The sequence below is a fragment of the Crotalus tigris genome, unplaced genomic scaffold (genome assembly GCF_016545835.1).
Source record: "Crotalus tigris isolate CLP2741 ecotype Arizona unplaced genomic scaffold, ASM1654583v1 scf7180000019156.414591, whole genome shotgun sequence".
Classification (NCBI taxonomy): domain Eukaryota; kingdom Metazoa; phylum Chordata; class Lepidosauria; order Squamata; family Viperidae; genus Crotalus; species Crotalus tigris.
The window spans coordinates 288,957-312,345 of NW_024097406.1; the positions used below are offsets into that span (position 1 = coordinate 288,957).

The window sequence follows — 23,389 nt, forward strand, 5'->3', positions numbered from 1 at the left end:
AAACAGTGAGGGAACGGCCCCCGCTGCCTTGGCCCTGGCCCAGGCTGGCCAGGAGCCAATGTACAATTTTGTGGTGGCCATCTATGCTGAAATGCATTCAGTCTTAGCTCCACAAGGCCGTCTGGAAACAGCGAGGAACCAGCCCCTGCCGCATCAGCCCCACCCCCTGGGTGCATGCTGGGGAGGTGTCACCCTTTGTGAGGAATGAAGAAATGCACCATCACCTGGAAGTGGTCAGAAAATGGCCCTCACCTACTTCACATATCTGGCTTGATGGGCTCTGGTGGAGGGGTTTTGGCAGGCAGCGGGGCGTTCTCCTCACAGCGCCGAGAGGCTGGGCTGGGTGGCGCAAATCCAAAAAGAAAGGCGAGGCCGCCTAGCTCCCAGACTGCCTGGTTTCAGCAGGCAGCGGGGTGGCGTGAATCTGATGAGAAGTGCAATGTTACCTAGCCCCCAGCCTGCCCAGTTTCAGCAGGCAGCAAGTTGCAAAGCTGGCAAGCTTTGCACTGCCTGGCTCAACCTCTTGGTGCTGTGAGGAGAGCACCCTGCTGCCTGCTGAAACCAGGCAGGCTGGAGGCTGGGTGGCATTGCGCAGGTAACGTTGACTCTCACGCTGCTCATGGCATCCCCTCCCCCAGAGCCCACCAAGCCAGATGTGAAGTAGGTGAGGGCCATGTGCTGGCCATTTTCAGGCGATGGTGCATTTCTTCATTCCTTATGAAAGGTGACACCTCCCCAGCTATGTTTCTTGTCTGTTTTTCTCCCTCCCTCATCTCAAAAATTTTCCCTCCACTCTGTACTTAGGAAGGAAGGAGGGAAAGAAGGAGAGGGAGGGTCTGAGGGAAGTCCTGTCTTAGTCCTGCCCTGCTGCCCTTTCACCATCCCCTTGCCCCCTCCTCTTGGTCTGTCCTGGGGGTCTTCCATCCTATTGCTAAGGAAGCTTTGGATACAAAGCCGGGTCTCCTCCCATGGAGAAAGAATGGGCCTCCCTCTGACTTTGCCCTCATACCCATCATAAGCAACCTGGATAAGGAGAGCAAGCACAGCAGCAGCAGCCTTGAGGAGGAGGTAAGTGCAGCTGGGCGCCCCCTTGGGGAAGTGGGGCTGGGCTTGGTGCCGCATGTGCTCGAGGGCCAGGCTGGGCATTTGACCTCTGCTGTCCAGCGTTTCTGGCAGCCCATATAACCACCCACTGCTCCTCCAGTGGACCATGCCTTGGCATTTGTCCTGGTCCAACCCTCTTCTGCCAGAGACCCTCAGATCTGTCCCACTCCTGCCCAGGCCCCCACAGGCACCCTTGATGTGAATGATGTAGAGCTGGCCATGCCCTCCCAGTAGGCAACACCCACTCCATCCACGCCCCCCCAGTAGGCTGCACCCCGCCCCCCCCGAGGCAATCGCAATGCTGATGCAGCCCTCAATGAAATTGAGTTTGACACCCCTGTATCAAGTTAGATCATTGCCAAGTTGGAAGACTACAGGAACTAAGAGACTACCCATTGAAATTAGACAAGTAATAGAAGAAGAATCAATCAAGGTTCTAACCAAGCTATGCCAGTAAATTTGGAGATAGTAACCAATAGATTGAAATACTTCAATCTACTTCCAAACACCAAAAAAGGAGAATTAATAGAGCATTGTACAATATTCTTAATTTCACAAGCTAGCAAAATAATGTTCAGGATCATCCAACACAGCTCAGAGCCCTATATGAAAGAGAGAGATCATGTTTAAGGAGGTTTTACAAAAGGCCAAGAAATACAAGACATTGTTGCTGATGCACATTGAATGATTAATAAAGTCAAAGAAGGCTTTAGTTACAACGGCGATAAAGGCACTTGAAAGGCCAGGTTAAGGACAGACTATCATTAAGAAAATCTATGTGGTTGCTAAAAGATGACAAAATATGGCACATAATCAATCAATGGGAAGATGAAATCCTTGGATATTTTTGTAATCTTACAGAAATTATTGTCTGACATTAAAAATCTTATCAAGTTTAACAAATTTATGGAGCAATATGTATAAATCGTACAATTTTGAAATAAAAATCACTCTAAAATCCTAGTGCCTATTGTAACTAAAGAACGCAAAAAAAGAAATCTATTTTGAAGGGAAAATATAATATTTATTCATATTTATTTTGTGCAACAATGACTGCTGTATACAACAAAATTCAGTTCACAAGCTTTTGAATTAACATCTGCAGGGAAGAAAAAGATATACTGTTTACCTACAGGTGACACTGTTGGACCAGTCTGTGAAAACTTACAATAAGCAGGACATAGTTCCATTCAACTGATTGAGATTATTTTTCCCTATGCTCCCATAGCCCCTCAAACCTGGCACACTGAACTTAATTTGTTACAATTTTACTTTTATGGAAGCTGAATATATTTATATAACTATAAAACTCTGCACATTACATACGTGTAGTATATTCATTTTATACACTCTCATTAAAAATACTGTTCAGTTAATATTTTGAATTAAATAATCCATCTAATGTTACAAAGGAGAGATATAAAATTTTTGTCACAGAAAATTGGAGAGGGGGTTTCACAAATAAAACATGAAAAATTAGAAAAAAATCTCCACTGTCACACTAAATATCCTGTTCTTTCTTACCCATGTTTTCCAAAAAATAAGACCATGTCTTTTTTTTTTTACCTCCAAAAGAGACACCATGTCTTATTTTTGGGGGAGGCCTCACCTCACCTCTGGCACCGACAGCCCCACCCAGCCGGTCCTCTTCTTCTGGAGCCGAAGTTCTGCAGATGCATTTGGGGCTGCATTTTGCAGTCAGGTCTTTCCAGAAGGCACCACAGCTTGGTGCTCGGCTACTGAGGTCTTATAGAACCGAGCTATGGATTGAATCCATAGCTCGGTTCTTGGCTGCACAGGCCTTCCGGAAAGCCCTGTGACTGAGAAATGCAGGCCTGGCTGCAGAAGAGGCCTCAGAAGAAGTGGGCTAAGTATGGGTGCGGGGAAGGTGGGGCAGCTCCATATCCCCACCTCCACCCTAGCTTGATTTTTAGGTGTGTGCCTCACCCTAAAACTAGGGCTTATTTTTGGGATAGGGCTAATATTAGGCCCACCCCCCAAAATCAAACTAGGGCTTATTGTTGTTGTAGGCCTTACTTTCGGGGAAACACGGTAAAACATGAGTTGGTCCTGAAACAGCACTATATGAAAGGCTGAAGTGGCTGGCATTCATGATTTCCTCTCCCTGTGTGGCTCTAAGCCAGATGTCATTTCTCTGTTCTTAAAAGAAAAATTAAAAATGCTTATGCCCCAAGGTTTGCTTAACTATGATTTATTGAAGAAGCCATTAGCATATATCCCGAAGACCAAGAAAACTTTGAGGAAAGCAAAGCTATAAACAAAATGCCTTTTCAAGTAACTTATGATTTAATACAGGCATGGGTGCAACAAGAACTCCTTTGATACCTGCTGGAAAGTATAGGCCTCAACATTTCCTGATGTCTTTTCAATTTCACATTTGCGAAGATTTAAAGGAATGAAATCAATGCCTCAAGAACTCCATCCAAGATCAGGTTCATTTTTGCCTGCTCCCACTTCCTGGGCTTTTGGAATATGGTCTTATATAAGCTGCTTAATATTTGGCAAGGCCCTTGAGTGAGTGGAAGTAGAAATTGAATTCTAACATCTGATTAGTTTTCATTCAACAGAAGCCTGGATTCTGGCAATGTTTCTTCCAGGATCTCAGGCAAATTAGGAAGTGGGAGACATCCTTGCTATAGATCTTTTCTGCATCACAAACTGAATCTGGGATCTTCTCTTTGCCATACATTATTTGTCCATGAGACAGTGTCTCATCTAAATTCATCGGCATTGCATATGACAAATTCACTATGAAAATGTTCAGCCAAAATATAACCAAAGCTCTTTTTTCAAGAAAAGGAGAAAATAGCTTCTTTGATCTTGTTGTTTATACAACAAATTTGCACACAGGAAAAGGAAAGAATGATCTCAAAGTTCTCTACTAACAGTTAATTTAGAGTGGAGAGGGTCCAAATTTATCAAGAAGGAGTTCTGCTCTCTAAGACCAACTACATTTACAATGAATTAGGAGGTTACAGTTTGTTTAGGGCACATACCGTATTTTCCGGCGTATAAGACGACCCCCAACTTTTCCAGTTAAAATATAGAGTTTGGGCTATACTTGCCATATATGACTATCCCCCTTCCAACGCACACCAAATAAAAATTAAAAAACATCAGATTTGATTTCAATATGGTAATTTTAATTCAAATGCTTATGACATGCAGGTACTTAGCAGGAAAACTGTCACTTATAAACATAAGGCTGTTTGTCATCAAACATGTAAACATAAAACAGTGCAAGTGGGCTGGCCGGCAATGCCGCAGGGAGGACAGGGACAGCCAGGCGTCTCCCCTCCCCCCGCAGCTCCTTCGTGGGATTCCCCGTCAGGCAGAAGAGCAGTGGATGCCTGGATGCCTGGATTCGCCGGAGGGGAGTGGAAGCGTTTCCAGGGCAACAGAAGCCTTGTTTTATTGGCATATTGGCGTGGGACACTTAAACTCTCATCCAGACAGCCAATCCCCGCGCCAAGGAGTGAGGAGCATGGGGCGCAGGATACATGGAAGCTTGCTTTGATATACTCGTAAGCAGTCGAGGGGGGGCTGCCACCCCTGCCCTCACAATGACATAGTTAATAACAATCCGATCAGGCTTTGCTGCATGGATGCACCCCCTCCCCCCACGTATTTCGTTCTGGTGCCTTTGGAGAGAGAGAGAGAGATAAGGGAAAGAAAGCGCACGCATGTGTGTGTGTTTGTTTGTGTGTGTGTGTGTGTGTGTGTGTGAGAGAGAGAGAGAGAGAGAGGGAGAGAGAGGGAGGGAGGGAGAGAGGGCTCTCCTTTTTGTAAGTTTGCTTGCTCCGTCTGCAAGGCTCTCCGTTCCCCACACTTTTGCTCGCCAGCACCTCACCTTCCTTCTCTTCCTCTTCCCTTTCCCTCCTGGCTCACCTTCCTGTGTCCGAGGTGGCCTATGCGTTGCCATGCGAATTGGCAGCCTGGATGTTCGTTTAAATGTCCCCTGCAGCCAAATAGCCCTGGAAAACACCGGGGAAAAAGGGGCGGAGCTAGAAGGCGCCCGAGAAGAAGTGGGCACATAAAGGCAGCCGGGTTCACTTGTCCCATTCCGCCCTGGGAAATATTTCTCCGTTTCTGGCGAAAACCGCCGCTCTGCGGCGTGAAGTGCTACTGCGCTTAAAATGAAATAATTTCTGGGGTTGTTTTTTGATATGCTAAGGTGGGGCTTTTTACCTCTGGACCTTTAAGCAAAATGCCATGTTACTTTTTCTTGTTCCTCTATTGGCCCCACTTGCAAAATTCTTGATTGCAAATCCAATTCTTTTTTTTTTTTATTTTTTATTTTTTTTTTATTTTATTTTTTTTTTTTTATTGAAAGTTTTATAAATTTTACAAAAAAGGAAAAATAATACAAAACAAAAAGCAACATATACAGAAAAATAAAACTAAACAATACATATATTAAATAAATAAAAAAACCCCATCCCCCAGCCCTCCCAAAAAAAAAAAAAAAAAAACCCTCCCTTCCCCCCCCCCGAGCTTCCCAGAGCAGAATATAGGCTTAAAAAATAAAAATAAAAATTAAATTAAAAACTTTATATTTATATATATAAAAAAATTATCTATAATATATATGAAAATAAAACTTATGAAAAAACTATATAATATTTTTGTATACCCAATCTAAATTGTATAAATTTTATCCATTTATCCCAAACAGCAAAAAACTTCTCTTGCGTTTGTTGCTTTAAGAAAGCCGAAATCTTTGCCATTTCTGCCAGATAAGCTACTTTAAGAAACCATTCCTGCAATGTAGGCAAAGATTCCTTCTTCCAGTATTGTCCTACTAACAGCCTAGCGGCTGTGATCAAGTTTAACATCAATACAACCTCCTTTGTATCACAATCTGTAACAATACCTAACAAAAATAATTGCGGAGTAAATTTTACCCTCCTTCTAAAAATTCTCTGGATATTCCACCATATTTTAATCCAAAATGCTTTTATCTCTCTGCATGACCACCAAATATGATAATAGGAAGCCTCCTTATAACCACATCTCCAACATTTGGGTTGCACGTCAGGATACATATAAGACATTTTTTGTGGATCAAGGTGCCATCTATAAAACATTTTATAAAAATTCTCCCTTAAGTTCTGTGCTTGAGTAAATTTGACATTTCTCACCCAAATAGTTTCCCAGGTGTCCAATGAAACTGGCTCACCAAAATTCTGCGCCCATCTAATCATACAATCTTTAATTAGTTCCGTTTCTGAGTCCAATTCAACTAAAACCCCATAAATTCTCTTAATGTGGGTTTGTCTTTGATCCTTCAGTTGCTTAATAAGGTTTTCATCTTCTCTAAGAAAACCCACCTTACAATCCATCTTCCATCTATCTAATAGTTGCCTATATTGGAACCAAGAATAAGTAAAATTTTCTTGTGCTAACTCTTCCCGTGATTTTAATTGCCAGTTTTGTCCATCCCATTTAAGTAACTGTCTATAAGACACCATATCCATTTTAACCCCTCTTTTTATTCCTTCTATCGCATGCCAAGGTATAGCCCATAATGGTACTTTAAAATCACTTTTATAATATTTTCTCCAAATCCTAAGTAAAGAAATTCTTAAAATATGAGATTTAAAAGCCCAATCTATTTTTTTATTAAATATTAAATAGGCATGCCACCCATAAAGTAAATCCCATCCCTCTAAGTGCAAATCCAATTCTTATAACTGAACCGTTTGTGGCCAACCTCTTTGGCTTCTTTAGGTATCTGTATTTTCCGGCGTATAAGACGACTGGGCATATAAGACGACCCCCAACTTTTGAGAAGATTTTCATGGTTTAGAAAGTCGTCTTATACGCTGGAAAATACGGTAGGTTATTCTGAAAGAAAATCTGCAATGGATAACTCAGTGTGAGGTAAGAAAGACTTTAATCTAAAAGAAATTTCATACCCAAAAACAACGCTAAACTCACTAAAGAGAGCTTCAGATTCAACCCCTTGTTCAGCTCTGAACACACTTACGAGCCTTTGGGAACATTCCTACTAATATTTTTAAAGAAAAATTGGTATGTTATTGTACTTCCATTTGTAGTTTGTTTAAGGGACAGAAAATTCTTGTTTTAAATAATGTGTCTCTTCAGTCATTGTGAAAAAAATAATGACTCTCAGTTTAGCTGTGCCACTTAGAAATGCTAGATTTCTCTGCAAAGTAAAGGAATAAATCTTATTTATTGTTACACATCCTTGCCAAACTGTTGATCAAAATAAGGTATTCTGATTGGGCGCACAGAATTCAGCATTAACCCTTTTCCCAGTTATTTATTATGAAAAAACATACAAGCACTTTGTCAAATGTATCAATTTTAACAGAGTACTCTTCTAATTAATGTCAGGAATAGCATTAGTTACAGCCTTGTTCATCAGAAACTCTGCTGATCCCATCATGACAAACTTCTAACTGCTCCTGTCAATCTCTAAATGTTTACTTATCAAAAAAGTTGAGCAGGTTTAAATTTTGGTTAGCAACAAAAAATCTAGCACTAGCAAACCAGAATATGATACTATCCTCCCTCATTATGATAAAAAGCAGTGGAAACAACTGCCACAATATGATGCAAACATTATTTAGGGGCCCTATGGCATAGCTGCTGGCTTAGCATTTATATGAAAAGCACATTGATACCTGGAACTGGGTAGAAAAGGCATGAGGACATTGCATGCGCTAAAAGGCCAGTGTTTTTGGCAACTTTAAGATATGTGGACTTCAACTCCCAGAATTCTCCAGTTTCCACATCTTAAAATTGCCAAATTTGAGAAAAAAACGCTTTAGACTGAGGTGAGCATGGAGGACATAAACGTGGCTATCTTTTCAAGCATTATAGAAGCCTTCTGCTGGAGAAGGAGCAAAAATAATAATAAGAAATGGAATATTAGCAGTGAAGTAACTAGAAAACTACTACTTTCTTAATTATTTATAAGAAACAAAAGAACCCAAAATATAAGCCCCCTCTTGAGAATAAGGTAATTGTTCAGGAAGCAATTGACACACATGCTTAACAAACAGAAAATCTAGAAGCAATGGTGCTCATTATATTTTTAGAGATTTAGCAGTGTTAATCAATTGCTTGTCATAATAAATGTCCAAGTCATGATGATGTTATTTATGGCACTGAAACATCTGCAAGCAAACAACAGAGAGCACCAAGGACTCCAGAATTCAACCCTGACCTACACGTATTCTCTTTTATTGAAATGTCCAAGTCTTTAAATAATAATTCAATTGTCAGTTATGAACCAGATCAGATCACCAACAGACAACAATTTCATTCTGATCCTTCCCAAAACATACACAAAAAAGGAAAGTAAACAAAACTGAAAGCATAAAAAGAAAAAGAAGCCCAATATGAAAGATGCATTAAATGAAGACAAATACATTACTTGCAGTGCATCATCATCATCATCATCATCATCATCTCTCTCTCTCTCTCTCTCTCTCTCTCTCTCTCTCTCTCTCTCTCTCTCTCTCACACACACACACACACACACACACACACACACACACACACTTCATCACCTTCAACTGGGCAAAATTATGCATCACTAGGCAATGATTTTTGAAAGTAAGGCACCTCAAATGGGCTAACTTACAAAATGTGACCAAAACCCAGGGCCCATGACTCACAAGGGAATAAAACTTGGGGATGTTACAGCTTCTTCAGTGCTACTAACTACTGCTGTGGTTATGTGATCTTTATTTTCAATGGCTTGAGTGCAGTGAGGTTTAGAGAGCTTGTATGAGTGGTGGGGAAGCTTGGCACAACTATTGAGGGGCTTTGATTGGCTGCTACCAGGTGGGGAAGGTGCGCAAGTGGCAGGGAGGTGCAGCTTGAGCACACAGAGGGTCAGGGAGGGTCTTGAGGGTGAGGAAGTGGCTAGCAAGGTATGGCATGAGCACAGGAGTTGGGGAGGAGAGCACAGATGGGGAGACTTACTCAAGCAACTTGCAACCTTGCCTGCCAGCTTCCCCATTGAGTTTGCTTGTCGGAAGCTGGCACGGAAGGTTGCAAATTATGATCATGTGATTGTAGGATGCTGCAACTATTTCGAGTCTGCTGTCAAGTGCCCAGATAGCAATCATGATTGTGGGGTGCTGGGATTGTGGGGTGCTGGTTGAAACCACCATTCTCTCAGCATCACTGTAACTTCAAATGGCTGCCAAACAAGTGGTTGTTAACCAAGGACTACCTATATTGCCTTATAATATTTTGCATCTTCAACTGCTCAGAATGGCAGTACTGATACCAATCTTTCAGGCACTTCTGGAACCATATAACTGCATTTCTTCTTTTTAAGACATTTAAAAAATCTATGTATGTATTATGTTCAATTGCAATTGAGGTATAAAATCTTCACAGTTCAAGTTTTTGAAATCCATCAGATGGTGAAACCCATCAAGACCCTCATCCGCACAATGCAAAAGTTCCCAATATCATTTGCCAGCCTCAGCTCTACTCAGCTTTTAGATCAGTGGTTCTCAACCTGTGGGTCGGGACCCCATTTGGGGTCGAACGACCATTTCACGGGGGTCGCCAAACAAGGCTGTCCGCCATTTCCCCCCTTTTCTTTGGCCACGCCCCTGGCACCCGGTGATGTATAAGTGGTTGGGGGTCACCACAACATGGGGAACTGTATTATGGGGTCGCGGCATTAGAAAGGTTGAGAACCACTGTTTTAGATGGTCTGTTTTACTGCTTACTCTTCACTATCACTGCAAGAGCAATCAATCAGCCAAACTTTGAGATGATATTCTATTCAGTCCTCTGAGCTATTTCCTCCATCCGTGAAAAGCACCACTAAGCAAAGAATCTTCTACTTCACTAAAATCAGGACGTATTTTTATACAACAGTAAACCAGTTAATATGTAGGAACTGAGCTGATGACTCTTTTTAAGGGATTACTTAAGGATTCTCCCTCAGCACTTGAATATGATATCAAAATAAAACACATCAACAGCCATCTAATTTAATGCACTAACCACAAATTGTGTGCTTAAACTTGATGTTACAATTACCAGTTCTTTACAAAAATCTTCTATGATCTGATTTTCTAAGTGCCAATCTACCCATCAAGCATATATGGGATAAACAGTCAGTTTCTCAGGATTTTTCTTTGCACAAAGAATTCCAACTGAGAACAAGCTGATTCGTTTGTTTTAAATAGCAGGCATCCACTATGTAGCTAAATAGTCACATCCACAACGAGGGACTTTTCTGTTTACAGATTACTTGTTTAAGCAGATTAAGTCCTTCATATGATCAAAATACATTTGGACTAAAAATTAACAACAGGAATAATTAAGGAATCCAATCTTAGTCAGTCACCGGGACAAAGGTTTATTCTTCTAAGCTTGTGCTGGAGGTCATCTGCAGGGAAGTTTTCTCTTTCTCCAGAATGTGTTCACTGGGCTGTTCACACATTCTGGGAAAAGAGAAGTACCCTGAGGATGGGCTCCAACACAAGCCCAAAAACTTAGAAGAATAAATTTTAGTCCTGGTGACCAACTTAGATTGGATCCTCCAACCTTATCCAGGCCACACATATTTACCTTCAGAACTACTGTATTTAAATAGCATAGTAGAATCTACATAATGTATGGACACACTATGGTTTATAAACCATGGTTTATAGCTTAGTTTATCTAGCTAATGTAGTATGCTCAAACCACAGATAAAATACGTTATGGCTTAATATTATCGATTAATTCATGAAAACATTGTTTTGTTATATTCCTATAAGGAACTTCAGGTGTATGTATGTGTGCGTGTGTATACGTATAGGTAGTCCTTGACTTACGACCAGTTGATTTGAAGTTCCAACACTGCCTTGGACAAGGAAGTGTTATTAGGAAATGCTAGTGACAACATCTTGTAACTTTTCAACTCAGAATAAAGTCTTAAAACAAGAACAAGAACAAAAATGGAAATCCTAAAGGACAAATTAGTTGCTAGATTTGTCTTCTCTGAGTGTGCTAGATACTGAAATTTATGAAACAATCTTCTTTTCAACAAGAAACCTGTAAGACTTCTGTTTTTTAAAAAGCAACTGAAGGAACAGATAATAGCACTGCATATCATTTTAAAGTCAGAATCCTCCCTTGAAATGGATTATCAATAACTCAAAATAGAGAAAAAGGAAGCATGCTTCTTTAACTAACATATAATGAACTTCCTGAATTCTCTACTCATCAACAGAAGAATGGGAAGCTCATTTCAGAAAGGATTTGTAAAAAGCAGAGAAAACCAGAATTAACTATAACAACCTTCCCCAACCTGCTGTCATCAGATATTTAAGATGGAAACTTCCAAAATTCCCACCCAATTTAGCAGTGGTGCTTCCTAACAAAGCTAGGAATACCCATCCTTGTATGCAGTAGCTACAGAAAGCTGAGCAAGGAGAACGGAATGGATCATCCACCATCCAATTCCCAGATACTAGAAAGTAGCCAAACGATCATATCCATATATTTCTAGGAAGATGGGGTTGACTCTCACTTATTATGGGTTGGCCCTCATCCAACAAAGCAGTTCTTAATATGAAATTTTGAATGTCATTACCACATGACATGCACCATCAGGAAGATTTTTCCACCTTTTTTAAAGCCTATCAAACTCCAGCTGTGTCAGTCACCGGACAGTATTTTGGAACATCAAACGTATGCCACTGATTCCAGATAATAAATGATGGGGAAAGTTTTGTTGGATGACAGTTTGCTTAGCACCACCAATCATTCCTTGCACTGCTTAGGCAGGGAATGATGTGTGTGTTCTCATCTCATGTAGGGTAGTAATGAGACACAACGGGCTCAACAGTTATTCTTTATAAACTGTCAGAGTGCCCTAAAAAGTAAATAGGTACCTGAGTTCGGAGAATTTCACTTTTTGACAACTGCATGTCGCCTGTCAGCTCTTTCACCATGATGCCCAGTGGTTCCAGACGTTTGCTGAAATAATTTGTCATTTCAGCTGCCAATGCCTTCATGGGAGCAACATAAACTATCTGCAGTGAAAAAGACACTAGATTGATAAATGAGCAAAATGTTCAACCCTGAATATTCACATCAACTGATAACAATCTTAATTTATGTAAAAGATGATACTGAGCTCATAAACAGCAAGAAAATTTAACAGCAGCGTGTGGATTTTGGTTATTTTCAGAATAAATGCTCAGCTCTTTTTAAACAAAACAATGTATTTTGTTTATAAAGGCTTATCGTTTCGAACATTTCTTCTGCACCCAAGTTAAATATATTTTCAACCTTTTTCACACAGGCAGCAACATTTCCAGAACCAAAAAAGGAATTGCGAACCAGCAATCAACTAAATCAACAAGCTTTGTAACTGTAAGTATTGGAGAAAACAAGAGGTCTTTGAAAATTTCTTAGATTCATATCAACATGACAATCATACATGAAGTTCTGTCTAACAAGTTATCAAACTACTTCACTGAATTCCTACCTTAAATTCATCCTTTTTGATAACGCCTTGCTGAACGTGCTGACGGATTTCATGCAAAACTGTTAACATGGCAATGTTAGTTTTTCCTGCCCCAGTAGGTGCACATATTAGCATATTCTCATTTGTGTTGTAGGCAGTTTCAAAAACAATGGACTGGATTCGGTTTAATTGTTTCATGCTTTTGAAAGCAAGTTGTCCAATCTACAAGGAACATTCAGAAAGAGAAAGAAAAAAAGCATTCCAATTAAAGAATGAATAAAATAGTTACTGCTGGGCAAAAATACCGTAACAAAATAGTAGCAAATATCTCTGAATAATAAAATCGATTATCATTTATTGACCAAGCATTGAACAACATTTATTTTTATTGTGAGGCATGGGAACTTTCAATTCAATCTGACATTTCAAAATATTTCTTCAGCTTTTCTTGTTGGAAAAATTTTCATAGGTCCCATTCATCTCTTCTATTTTACTTTCTTAATTCATTTCTATGCCATCATCCTCACTTACATGAAATGCCTAACAATTATCTAATTTCTCTTAAAGCTTTTTGCTCTTCATATTCAATTCAGTTGCTATTACCTGCTTTTTTATTATATGTATATATACACACACATGCACACAAACATTATACTTCACTCCTCTGTCAGCATGTGTGGAACAAACACAAAATACTGGAGCAAACCCCAACTTGTGCTCAGTGTCTACTAAAATAATGATAGACAGAGCAAGGATTTTGATCCCTTTTCCCTCCTGGGCCCCCTGAAAGTTTAATTCATTGGATACATTCTGAAATAACTCTAGATTCCGTGTGTGTGTGTGTGCACGTGCGCGCGCGCGCACACACACACACACACACACACACACACACAAGCATGCATGCACAGAGAGACAGTCCATAACTAGATTGGAATATCAGTTGTTGAGTGAAAAAGACATTAAGTGGGACATCACAGGATTGCTTTGCTCAATAACCACAATCCTGGCACTCCCAGTTGTGGTCATTCAACAATCTTGCAGGTTATTAAAATGGGAGTCCCAAGTAAGGACCCATTCTCAGTGTGCTTCGGAAGCCTCATTCTCCAAATTGTGTGAGAATTGTGGAACGGCGTGAGGTAGCTTTGACAGTCTGGTGCGACTACACATTATTTCAGAGAGGCTCTGCAGATCTCTCAGCAGCAGGAGAAAAATATCTGAAAGTGAATAGTGTGCGGCAGATCCTAGGAAATGCTTGGTGACAGGAGAAATCGGGCCATGGAGAATAGCACGAAGTAGCATTTCTCAGTGACAGTGGTGGTGCTAGGGCTGATGTCGAGGCCTGAGGGCAGTGGAAACTGGCTGAGACTCCTGAAGGCCCTGGGCCTCTACTTCAGGCACAGCTCCAGTGCTGAGACAGAGAACTGCTGTGCCAGATTGGAGAGGCGAGATATGCAGATGGGGGGAGTGGCAATGCCATTGTGGTCAAAAGTCTGCCAATCGTCTGAATTTTTATCACGTAACACTGGGGGTACCGCAATGGCTATAACTATGGGTACAGATTGTAAGTCCCTTTGTTCAGTGTCTTTGTAAGTTCGAACAGTTGCTGAACAAATGGTCATAAGGCAAGGGCCACTCATATACCCACTGCACATCATTTACTTTTTTATAAAGCTTTAAACATTTTTCATCATAATTTTTGCAAATTGCAGAAACTAGCACATGGCCTCTGAATTTCTGTATTTCTTACAAGAGAAGAAAAAGAAATTGAACAATGGAAAACAGACATATTTCAAATTGCCTTATTAAAAAGCAGTGCCCAAAAGCTTATTTCAGAAGTACCATCTGTCAGTATGAAATTCTGTCAGGAGTTTAACTTTGGATAGCCAGTAAAATGCAGTAATTAAATGTCACAGGGCCTAGGAGACCATAATTCAAAATCCCTATCATGAATCTTCTGGTTTATCATATATATATCATATATCTCTCAACTTATTCCATTGTATATGAAAAAAGAAAAAAAGTTGTATGTTTCTCATACATTATGTGCAATTAAAAAGGCAGACAAAAATATCCAACAGCTAACAATATCTACAAGTATGAAACCATTTTAAGTTTTTTTTAAATGCTATTTTAAAAAAATATAAAATAATAACAAAACCACATAATATACTAAATAAAACCATAATTATACAAAAAAAAATCCTAGAAAAAAATAATGGAAGCCAAGAACAAAAAGATAAACTTAAAAAACCAAATTAGCTAGATGGAAAACCCCTATTTCTGAATTCTGTATCTGAAAGAGAATTTGAGTACGCATCAGCTGTACTGAAATCAAATGCTAGTTCAATGCATTATACTGGAGTTATGGTTTTTGTAGATTTAAATTAATTTAATAACCTATTAAATCACTGGATAACCATTGGCCTAATAAGACTTGCACTTGAAACTACTTTGAGAGACATTAATATTACCTAATCAATACCCAAGATAACATAACTACTGGCTTCATTTGATTCTAGCATCCATAGAACATATTGACAAAAAGAAATCTTGACTAGTGAACAGTTAGATTTCTAGATCATGACAAGGCTTGGAAAAAGCTAATTTACCACCCTCCAGCTAATCATATGAATACAGCCAACATGTCAGGCTTTGTTATGCTAAATGAAACAGCCCTGCTGCTTGTGTTGCAAAAACAGTGATATATTTCAATCTTTTCTCTATGCCACAATTACTAGCAACAACTGTGTATGGAAAACCAGGAGCATAAAACAACACAAATGATAAATTGAAACACAAACATAAAAACAGAAAGCAAAAGCATATTGAGTTAGTTTTAAACCTATTTAAAATCTATCCACCTCCTTTCTGAGAAGTTACACCAGCTTGCCTTTCTCCTGCCCTTCATTCACTTCAGTTGTAGGACAAACTTCATTCTATTTTTTAGAAGAAAAACACATAGGGGACAAATGCAGGTGAAGCTCATGAGATCCAGAAGGGAAAGGCGATCAACATGATATCCTCCCAATCATTTGCAATACAAAGACCCTGAGCCCCAGCCAACGGGGAATTGAAGTTTAGAGTTTTCAGAGGGCAACAGGTTGCGTCATTCTGCTATAAGGTCTCAGGTCACATTCTCAATAAAAAGGGAAGAAAGGAAAATACCTTCATAGCATCTGTGACACAAGTGAGCATGTTGCTATCACACTGTCTTTTCTGAAAGAAAGATAGACAGCTCAAAGCGCTTCTCAACTCTAGTGGGGACCAGATCACTGCACAACTGGAGCTCATCCAAGAAAAGGGGAAGGCAGGTCACTACTACATCTCAAAGACAGATGCATATTTCATTAAGATAGAAAAGTTGTAGCCAACTGAACTTAAATATACTTCTCCGTTTGTTCTAAGCACATGTAAGGCCAAAAGTCTGATTTTTAGACAGACACTGAAACAGTGGCATTTCTCCCACACTTACAATCTTTAATTTGAAGTGCTTTTTGTGGTATTATACTTCCTATGTTTTATCTGCCTATTGAATGCAAAATTAAAAACTGTGTTGCTGTAAATAAAGTATAATTATATGAGACAGAGGCAATCGGGAAAAATAACTCACAGTAAGAGTAATATGCATGATATATCTTACAGAGAGATCATAACACTTTGGTCTCCAAGAAAATGTAGTAGCAAAATGTTATTTCAATATTCTTGTTTTATCACCCAATCTAGTATATTCAGCTACTTTCTCCAATCCCAAAAGAGTTTCCCATTTATCTAGACACATTTCAGTATGCTAATTTAAACCTCTATAGCAGAGTAGGAAACTTGAGGCCTTCCAAGTGTTGCCAAACTATCATTCCCAATAAACCCAGCCAGCATGCTCAATAGTGGGAGATGCTGCTATACTTTTGGAAAATCTGGATAGTTGCAAGTTCCTTTTCCTTGATACAAATCAGAGGTCCCCAACCACCGGTCCGTGGACCAGTACCGGGCTGCAACATGACAGCAACCGAGCCTCACAAACAAGCAAAGCCCCATCAGTGGGATGCAGGTAGCACACAAAATGACCCACCCTCCTGTCCATGGACCAGTACTGGGTTGCAGCATGACAGCAACCGAGCCTCACAAACAAGCAAAGCCCCATTAGTGGGATGCAAGTAGCACACAAAATCACCTACCCTCTGGTCCACAGAAACCTCTCTCCACAGAACCGGTCCCTGGTGCCCAAAAGGTTGGGGACCTCTGATATAGATCACATTATATGGTATTGGTGTTATCTCACCTTTTTTGTATGATTCTGCATAAAGTCATCTGAAGATACTCCTCCTTTAATGGCTAATTAAAGAGATAATGATAAAGCTTGCCTATCATGACACTCAAAATCAGCATTGCCCTTCAAAGATCACCCGCTTGGCAACAACCCTGAAGAACTGCAACTACTTGGAACACTTTTTAATGTCTTCTCAGATTTAACTAAGGAATGGAACCAATTTACATTTCTAATTTTATTCCTGTTTTAGTTCCTCTGCTATTTTAAATGTAGATTTAATGTTATTTAAATCACTACTTTAATTCTCCTTTTGTTTCTTAATTTTACTGTGTTAGGTTACATTGTTAACACAATTGATGGAGGATACAGATATAATAATTCAGAAAAACACACAGTTAAAGAGTGGATAATGTTTAAAGCTGTATATTTTAAAAAAATCAAATTTGTGCATTTATAAAACATGAAGCCGCTTTAACAGATAGTAACTTCCTTGGTATTCCCCATTTGTTCCCAGCATATACTTTATAGTTCACAATAACAAATAGGCAAATAAGGAAGACAATAAATGGAATAATGAGATTCGCCATAGCAATGATCAGATGTGTCAGTGATACTTGGTTAGCTACCTTCCACTCAGTTCTGGAAGCCTTGCTGCAGAAGGTAGGTTTTCTAGGAAAGAACGCAATTTTCCTATGTATGCTTTGAGTTCCTAGAAAAAAGAGCGTTGTCTTACCTGAACGCTTTTTCTCAGCAGGATGGTGTAGACTCCACTGATTGGGTAATTTAATCCCACCTGCTCAGACTAAGACAAAAAAACTCTGCCACGCCTCCTTCTGGGTGTGACTTCCCAGTTTTTGTCGAGGCGAAGCTACCAGACGCAAGGCTCCAAACAAAAAAGGAAGACACAGGCCTAGACTAACACTAACAGGGTGGGTGTGGAGTCTACACCATCCTGCTGAGAAAAAGCGTTCAGGTAAGACAACGCTCTTTTCTCCATCAGGATGGATGTAGACTCCACTGATTGGGACATACCAAAGCTGCTCATGTCCCTATAGGGAGGGAGTCTAGGCTTGTGACCCCTGAGAACCCACTATTTGCTGTAGGACTCTCCTACTGAAAGCAGCCTCAGCTGCTGCAAATTGATCTATCCTATAATGTTTTATGAATGAGGAAGGAGAGGACCATGTCGCAGCCCTGCAAATCTCCTCGAGTGATGCCTGGGTAGACCAAGCCGCTGAGACAGCAGCACTACGTGTAGAGTGAGCAGTAATATGTGAAGGTACCGGAAGGGACTGGGAAATATAAGCCCTGGAAATACACATCCTTATCCACCGACCAATGGTGGAAGAAGAGACCTTCCGACCCATAGTTGAGGGTTGAAAGGACACGAATAATGCCTCGGACTTCCTGAAGGTCGAGGTTCGTTTAATGTAATGGTGCAGAGCCCTGCGCACATCCAACATATGCCACCGTCTCTCCAGATGATGGGAAGGGTTAGGACAGAAGTTAGGAAGGACTAGTTCCTGCGAGCGGTGAAACCCTGTATTGATCTTTGGAACAAATGCAGGATCCAACCTGAGGACCACTCTATCCTCATGGAACATGCACAAGTCCTCCCTGACCGACAGGGCCGCCAATTCTGAAATCCTCCTGGCCGACGTGATGGCCACTAGGAAGGCTACCTTCAATGTAAGGAAGTGAAGGGAGCAAACTTTCAGAGGTTCAAATGGAGAGGACGTTAAAGCCTGTAACACCTTAGAGAGGTCCCAGGATGGATAACGATGAACCGTGGGGGGCCCTACATTGGCCGCACCCTTGAGAAAGGCACTGACTGCTGGGTGTTGGGACAGGGAAACCTGGTTGTCACAGGTGAGAACTGTCGACAAGGCTGCTATCTGCCTACGTATGGTGCTGGTTGACAGACCTCTAGTTAACCCCTCAAGTAAGTAATCTAATATGTCTGGGATGGAGACAGCAAGCGGTGAAAGCCGCTTTTTGGTACACCAAGAGCAAAAACTTCTCCAAGTGGCGTCATAGATTCTGTTGGTCGAGGGACGCCTCGAGGCCTGGATGACGGAAATAACCCCAGAGGAGAAAGACTGTTTGGTCAGACTCTCCCGTTCAAGTGCCAAGCGGCTAATTGGAGCCACTGTGGATCCGGATGTTGGAGGTTCCCCTGGCTGAGAGCTACTCGGTCCGGGGGAATCTTCCATGGAGGTGAAATTGACAGGTCCACCAGGTCGGCAAACCACGGGCGTCTTGGCCAAAATGGAGCCACTAAGATTAGCTCTGCCTGTTCCTGGATGAGCTTGCGAATGGTCGCTTGTATTAGTGGAAGAGGAGGGAATGCATAAAGTACGCCCTCCGGCCATCTGCTCCGGAGGCGTCCGTTCCCTCCGCCCCCCTCGCCGGAAACCTGGTAAAAAATCTGGGGAGCTGTGCATTGATCGGAGAGGCAAAGAGATCTAGGATGGGCTGTCTGAACCTGCGTGATATTTCCTGGAATAGGATTGAGTCTAGCTTCCACTCTGAGTGATCCACTGTGACCCTGCTCAAGGAGTCTGCCTGTTGATTCGCCTCCCCCGATATGTGCTCTGCCCTGATGGACCTCAGGTTGGACTCTGCCCACAGCCCTATGGCCTGGGCTTCCTGCATGAGTGCCCAAGAGTGGGTGCCCCCTTGTTTGTTTACGTGAGCTTTGGCCGCAATGTTGTCTGTCAGGATTAATACGTGTTTCCCTGATACAAGGGGGGAGAATCTTTGGAGAGCCAGGTGGATGGCCCTGAGCTCCAGCCAATTTATATTGTGAGCCAGGTCTGAACTGGACCACTGACCCTGGGCTAAGTGGTTCAGAATATGACCGCCCCAACCGAACAGACTGGCGTCTGTGGTGAGGGTGATCCTGGTGGGTTCCTTGAACAGAGTGCCCTTGGACAAGGCGGACGAGGTCCACCATAGGAGGGAGGACAGAGTGTGATGGGGAACCCTGACCTTCCTGTTGGAGGCGCTGATGTTGCGTTTTTGAAAAGGAAGAAGGAACCACTGGAGGTTCCTGGAGTGCAATCTGGCCCAAGGAACGATGCCCAGGCAAGAGACCATCTTCCCCAGGAGTTGGGATAATTGTACCAGGGGTACTCTTTTTTCCCCTCGGATCTGCAGTGTCAGCTTCCGGATGCTGACTTGTCGCTCCTGGGAGAGATATACCTTGCATAGGCTGGAATCTATCAGAGCTCCTAGATGGAGCAGACGTCTTGTGGGTGTGATGTGACTCTTTTCGAAATTCACGGAGAACCCGTGATCCTGAAGTGTTTGAATAGTGATTGCCAGGTCCGACTGCCCTGATTGGAAAGATTTGGACTGTATCAGTATGTCGTCCAGGTAGCACTGTACCCGTACGGGTATCATCCTTAGATGAGCCGCCAGCACGGCCAAGATTTTTGTGAAGACCCTCGGGGCTGAGGATAGGCCGAAGGGAAGAGCCCGGTACTGGTAGTGCTTGTGTGCGTAACAGAACCGCAGGAACCTGCGGTGTTCCTGGATGATCGGAATGTGTAAGTAAGCCTCTGTCAGGTCGATGGAGGAAAGGAAATCCCCCTTCCTGATACTTGCCAAGATGGACTTTAGGGTCTGCATCTTGAACCTCCTGTAAATGAGGAAGTAATTTAGACCCTTTAGGTCCAGTATCGCCCTCCAACCGCCTGAGGCTTTGGGAACTACAAACAGGATGGAGTAGAACCCTTCCCCGATCTGTTCCTGAGGAACCCTTTCTATGGCTCTGATCTCTAATAAATGAGCGATGGCTGTTGTGATTAGTTGTGTTTTTGATGTATTGTTTGAAACCGGGCACTGTATAAAACGATCTGGGGGAGAAGATCGAAACTCTAGGGAGAGACCCTGTCTTATGGTCTCTCTGACCCAGGCGTCTGTGGTTGTGTTTTCCCAAACGTCGTAAAACAGTGCCAGTCGACCCCCAATGGGGTAGTCCTCCTTGGCGTCACTTGGACCGCCTGTAAGGACGACTGCCTGATCCCCTGAAGGGACGCTTGGTCTGGAACTGACCCCTGGCTGCACTACTCTGGCGGTCCTGTTGCCGATCCTGTCTGAAAGAATAGGATCGCGAGCCTCTGGGCCAATCCCAGGACTGCCCTGCCCGAAAGGGCTGTCTCCAATCCCAGGAACCGCTGGGACGGAATGATGGCCTACGGAAGTCCTGTTGGGGCCGTCTATCTGGTTTTTTAGAGGGATGGGCCAGCGCCTTGCGCTTGTCCTTGCCCTCAATGATGTGAGGCTCTAGGACCGGACCAAAAAGGTGGGTGCCACTGTACCTAGATGTTGCTAAGCGCCACTTTGCCTTTAAATCCGTGCGCCATTGCTTCAACCAGAGCAGCCTACGTGACGCCACTGAGGCTGCAATGGATCTGGCTGAACATCTAGCCGAGTGTAAGGATGCATCCGCAATGTATTCGGATGCTGCCACTATTTTCCCTATTGTTTGGTGCGCTCTGACCTGATCCGGCGGAATGAGCGTCTGGAGTTCCTGCAACCACATAATTGCCGAGCGTGCAAAGAAGGAGGATGAGGTTGCCGCCCTTATGGCCCAAGCCGAAGATTGGTGAGCTCTACGAAAAGAGAACTCGAACTTTTTGTCCTCTGCCTTCAAGAATTCAGCCATGTCCCCCGGGACGGCGGTATTGGAGAACAGAGAGGTCAGCGGAGCGTCTACAGATGGGACTTCTAGAAGAGAAGCGAAAGAAGAAGAGACATTGTAAAGTTTCTTGTCTAAACTGCTCTGTGAAGGAGTGGTAGCAAGGGATGCCCACTGCTTTTCCACCGTAGACCTGAAGACTAGTGGGCATGGAATCTGCGGTTCCTCCTTGACCTTTTCCGCAAACAGAGGGTTGGCTTCCCGGTTGGATGAGGAAGAAGGAGTCTCCTCCTGGGCTGAGGTAAGTTTTACCGTGTCAATAGCCCTTACGAGGAGTGATCGAAAAATGGCCGGATCGAAAAGCCCGGAAGAGGTCACCTGTTCAGGAGCTGGATCCTCCTCCTCAGACAAGGGAGTGTCTGCAACTCCCAGTTCCACTGATCCCTCCTCCCCTAATTGTGAGGATGTCTCTGAAACAGCAGAGCTAGGTCTAGTATCACGCTCCACCAGAGGTGGGGGAATAGATGCAGGAGGAGTAGGATGGGACTGCACCTGGCTACTCTCAGTTGATGACATAAACTGCCTGAATGCTTGGTGCATGAAGGCCTGGAATTGAGCCTGGGACCACATTTCCCCTTGGTCCCTGGAACTGACCCGAACCTCCGTTGAGGCACACCTGGTCTCAGGTGGTTGGTGTGCTGATGAAGGAGAGGAGCGAGGAGGACCTACCTGCTCGGTTTCCCCCCGAGGAGACCAAGGTCTTGGGGCATCCTGAGATGATTCAAATTGAGGTTCTGTCAAAGGAGTATCCAGTGGGGCGGGGGAAACCGTTTCAGTCCCACTGGATCTGAGCCTTTGTGCCTTGGAGAATTCTCTCTCCAATGCTAAGTGTCTCCTTGTGGCCTCTCGCCCGGCTGATTTGGAAGTATCTTTGGAAGACAGATGTTTGGTTTTAGCTTTTTTCTTCCCCCCCATGTCCAATTCTTCAGATCTGCGCTTTGCTTGAGCGGGGGGGACACTAGATTGAGAAGCCTGGGGCGAGGAGCTGTCTGCCATTGCTGTCTAGGTATTCCTGGACAGTAGTACCTAGAAATGGGGGGAGGAACCCAACACGCAGATCACAGTCAGAGATGGAAAACCGATCCTCGCTCTGAACAGAAGGCAATGGCAAGAACAGCCAGACAGTGTTCTAATGCTGTCTGTACAGGCCTTGTGACAAAAGGTCACGGGCTAAACTGAGAAACAGGTGGACAATAAAAGAATCTCTTCGCTCTTCTCTTCTAGGCCTTAGGACCAGTTAATAACACCTTGGTCTGCTCAAATGCAGCCAAGGCCCACACCTGGAGTAGCCCCCTCAAGTTTGACCACAACTCCTGTGGATACAAAAATATCTCCCCCCCTGAACAGGTCTGCTCACAGACCAAGTGACACAGGCAACAACTATGCGTCCGCAATAATGCAGGAATAACTGCCAATGATTATGCAAAAATTTCAATTAGGCCTCCAAAATGGCGTCCGCCACGTGGGACCTCTAGAAGCAGCCGCGCTAGACCATGCGGTCAAAATGGCGGCCGCCAGGCCTTAAGGCCTGGAGAAGCAAAACCCTGTCGTATTTTAAACAGGAGAATCAATTACACAGCAGGGGAATACAAGGCTGATTTGGGATTCCTCCCCCAGTCCCCAAGCACTTGCGATTAGTAGCGCAGCCCCTGCTGCGATCCAGATAAAGCTGCAGTCAGGAATTCTCCCTCAAGGCCTCGAGGCAAGTAAATCACTCAGGAGGTCTCCGAGTTGAAAGGCCAACCTCCGCTACCCAGCTGAATTGGCGGAATCGCAAAGAGGCTACAGATCGTCGGAACGAGAGCTCCCTAACGAACGAAGCCTGCAGCCTCCT

The 23,389-nt window shown here is 42.8% G+C and overlaps 1 protein-coding gene across 3 annotated transcripts in view; it reads right to left on the reverse strand.

The window, feature by feature from the left end:
- The window catches only part of ASCC3 (activating signal cointegrator 1 complex subunit 3), a 222,247-nt gene that overhangs the window by 167,026 nt on the left and 31,832 nt on the right, over window positions 1-23,389 (reverse strand). For all 3 annotated transcript variants that reach the window (XM_039360142.1, XM_039360140.1, XM_039360141.1), the window contains 2 exons: window positions 12,608-12,808; window positions 12,009-12,149 (listed from right to left, as the gene is read on the reverse strand). In XM_039360142.1, coding sequence (XP_039216076.1) covers window positions 12,009-12,149; window positions 12,608-12,808 — 342 coding nt within the window. The remainder of the gene's footprint in view (window positions 1-12,008; window positions 12,150-12,607; window positions 12,809-23,389) is intronic.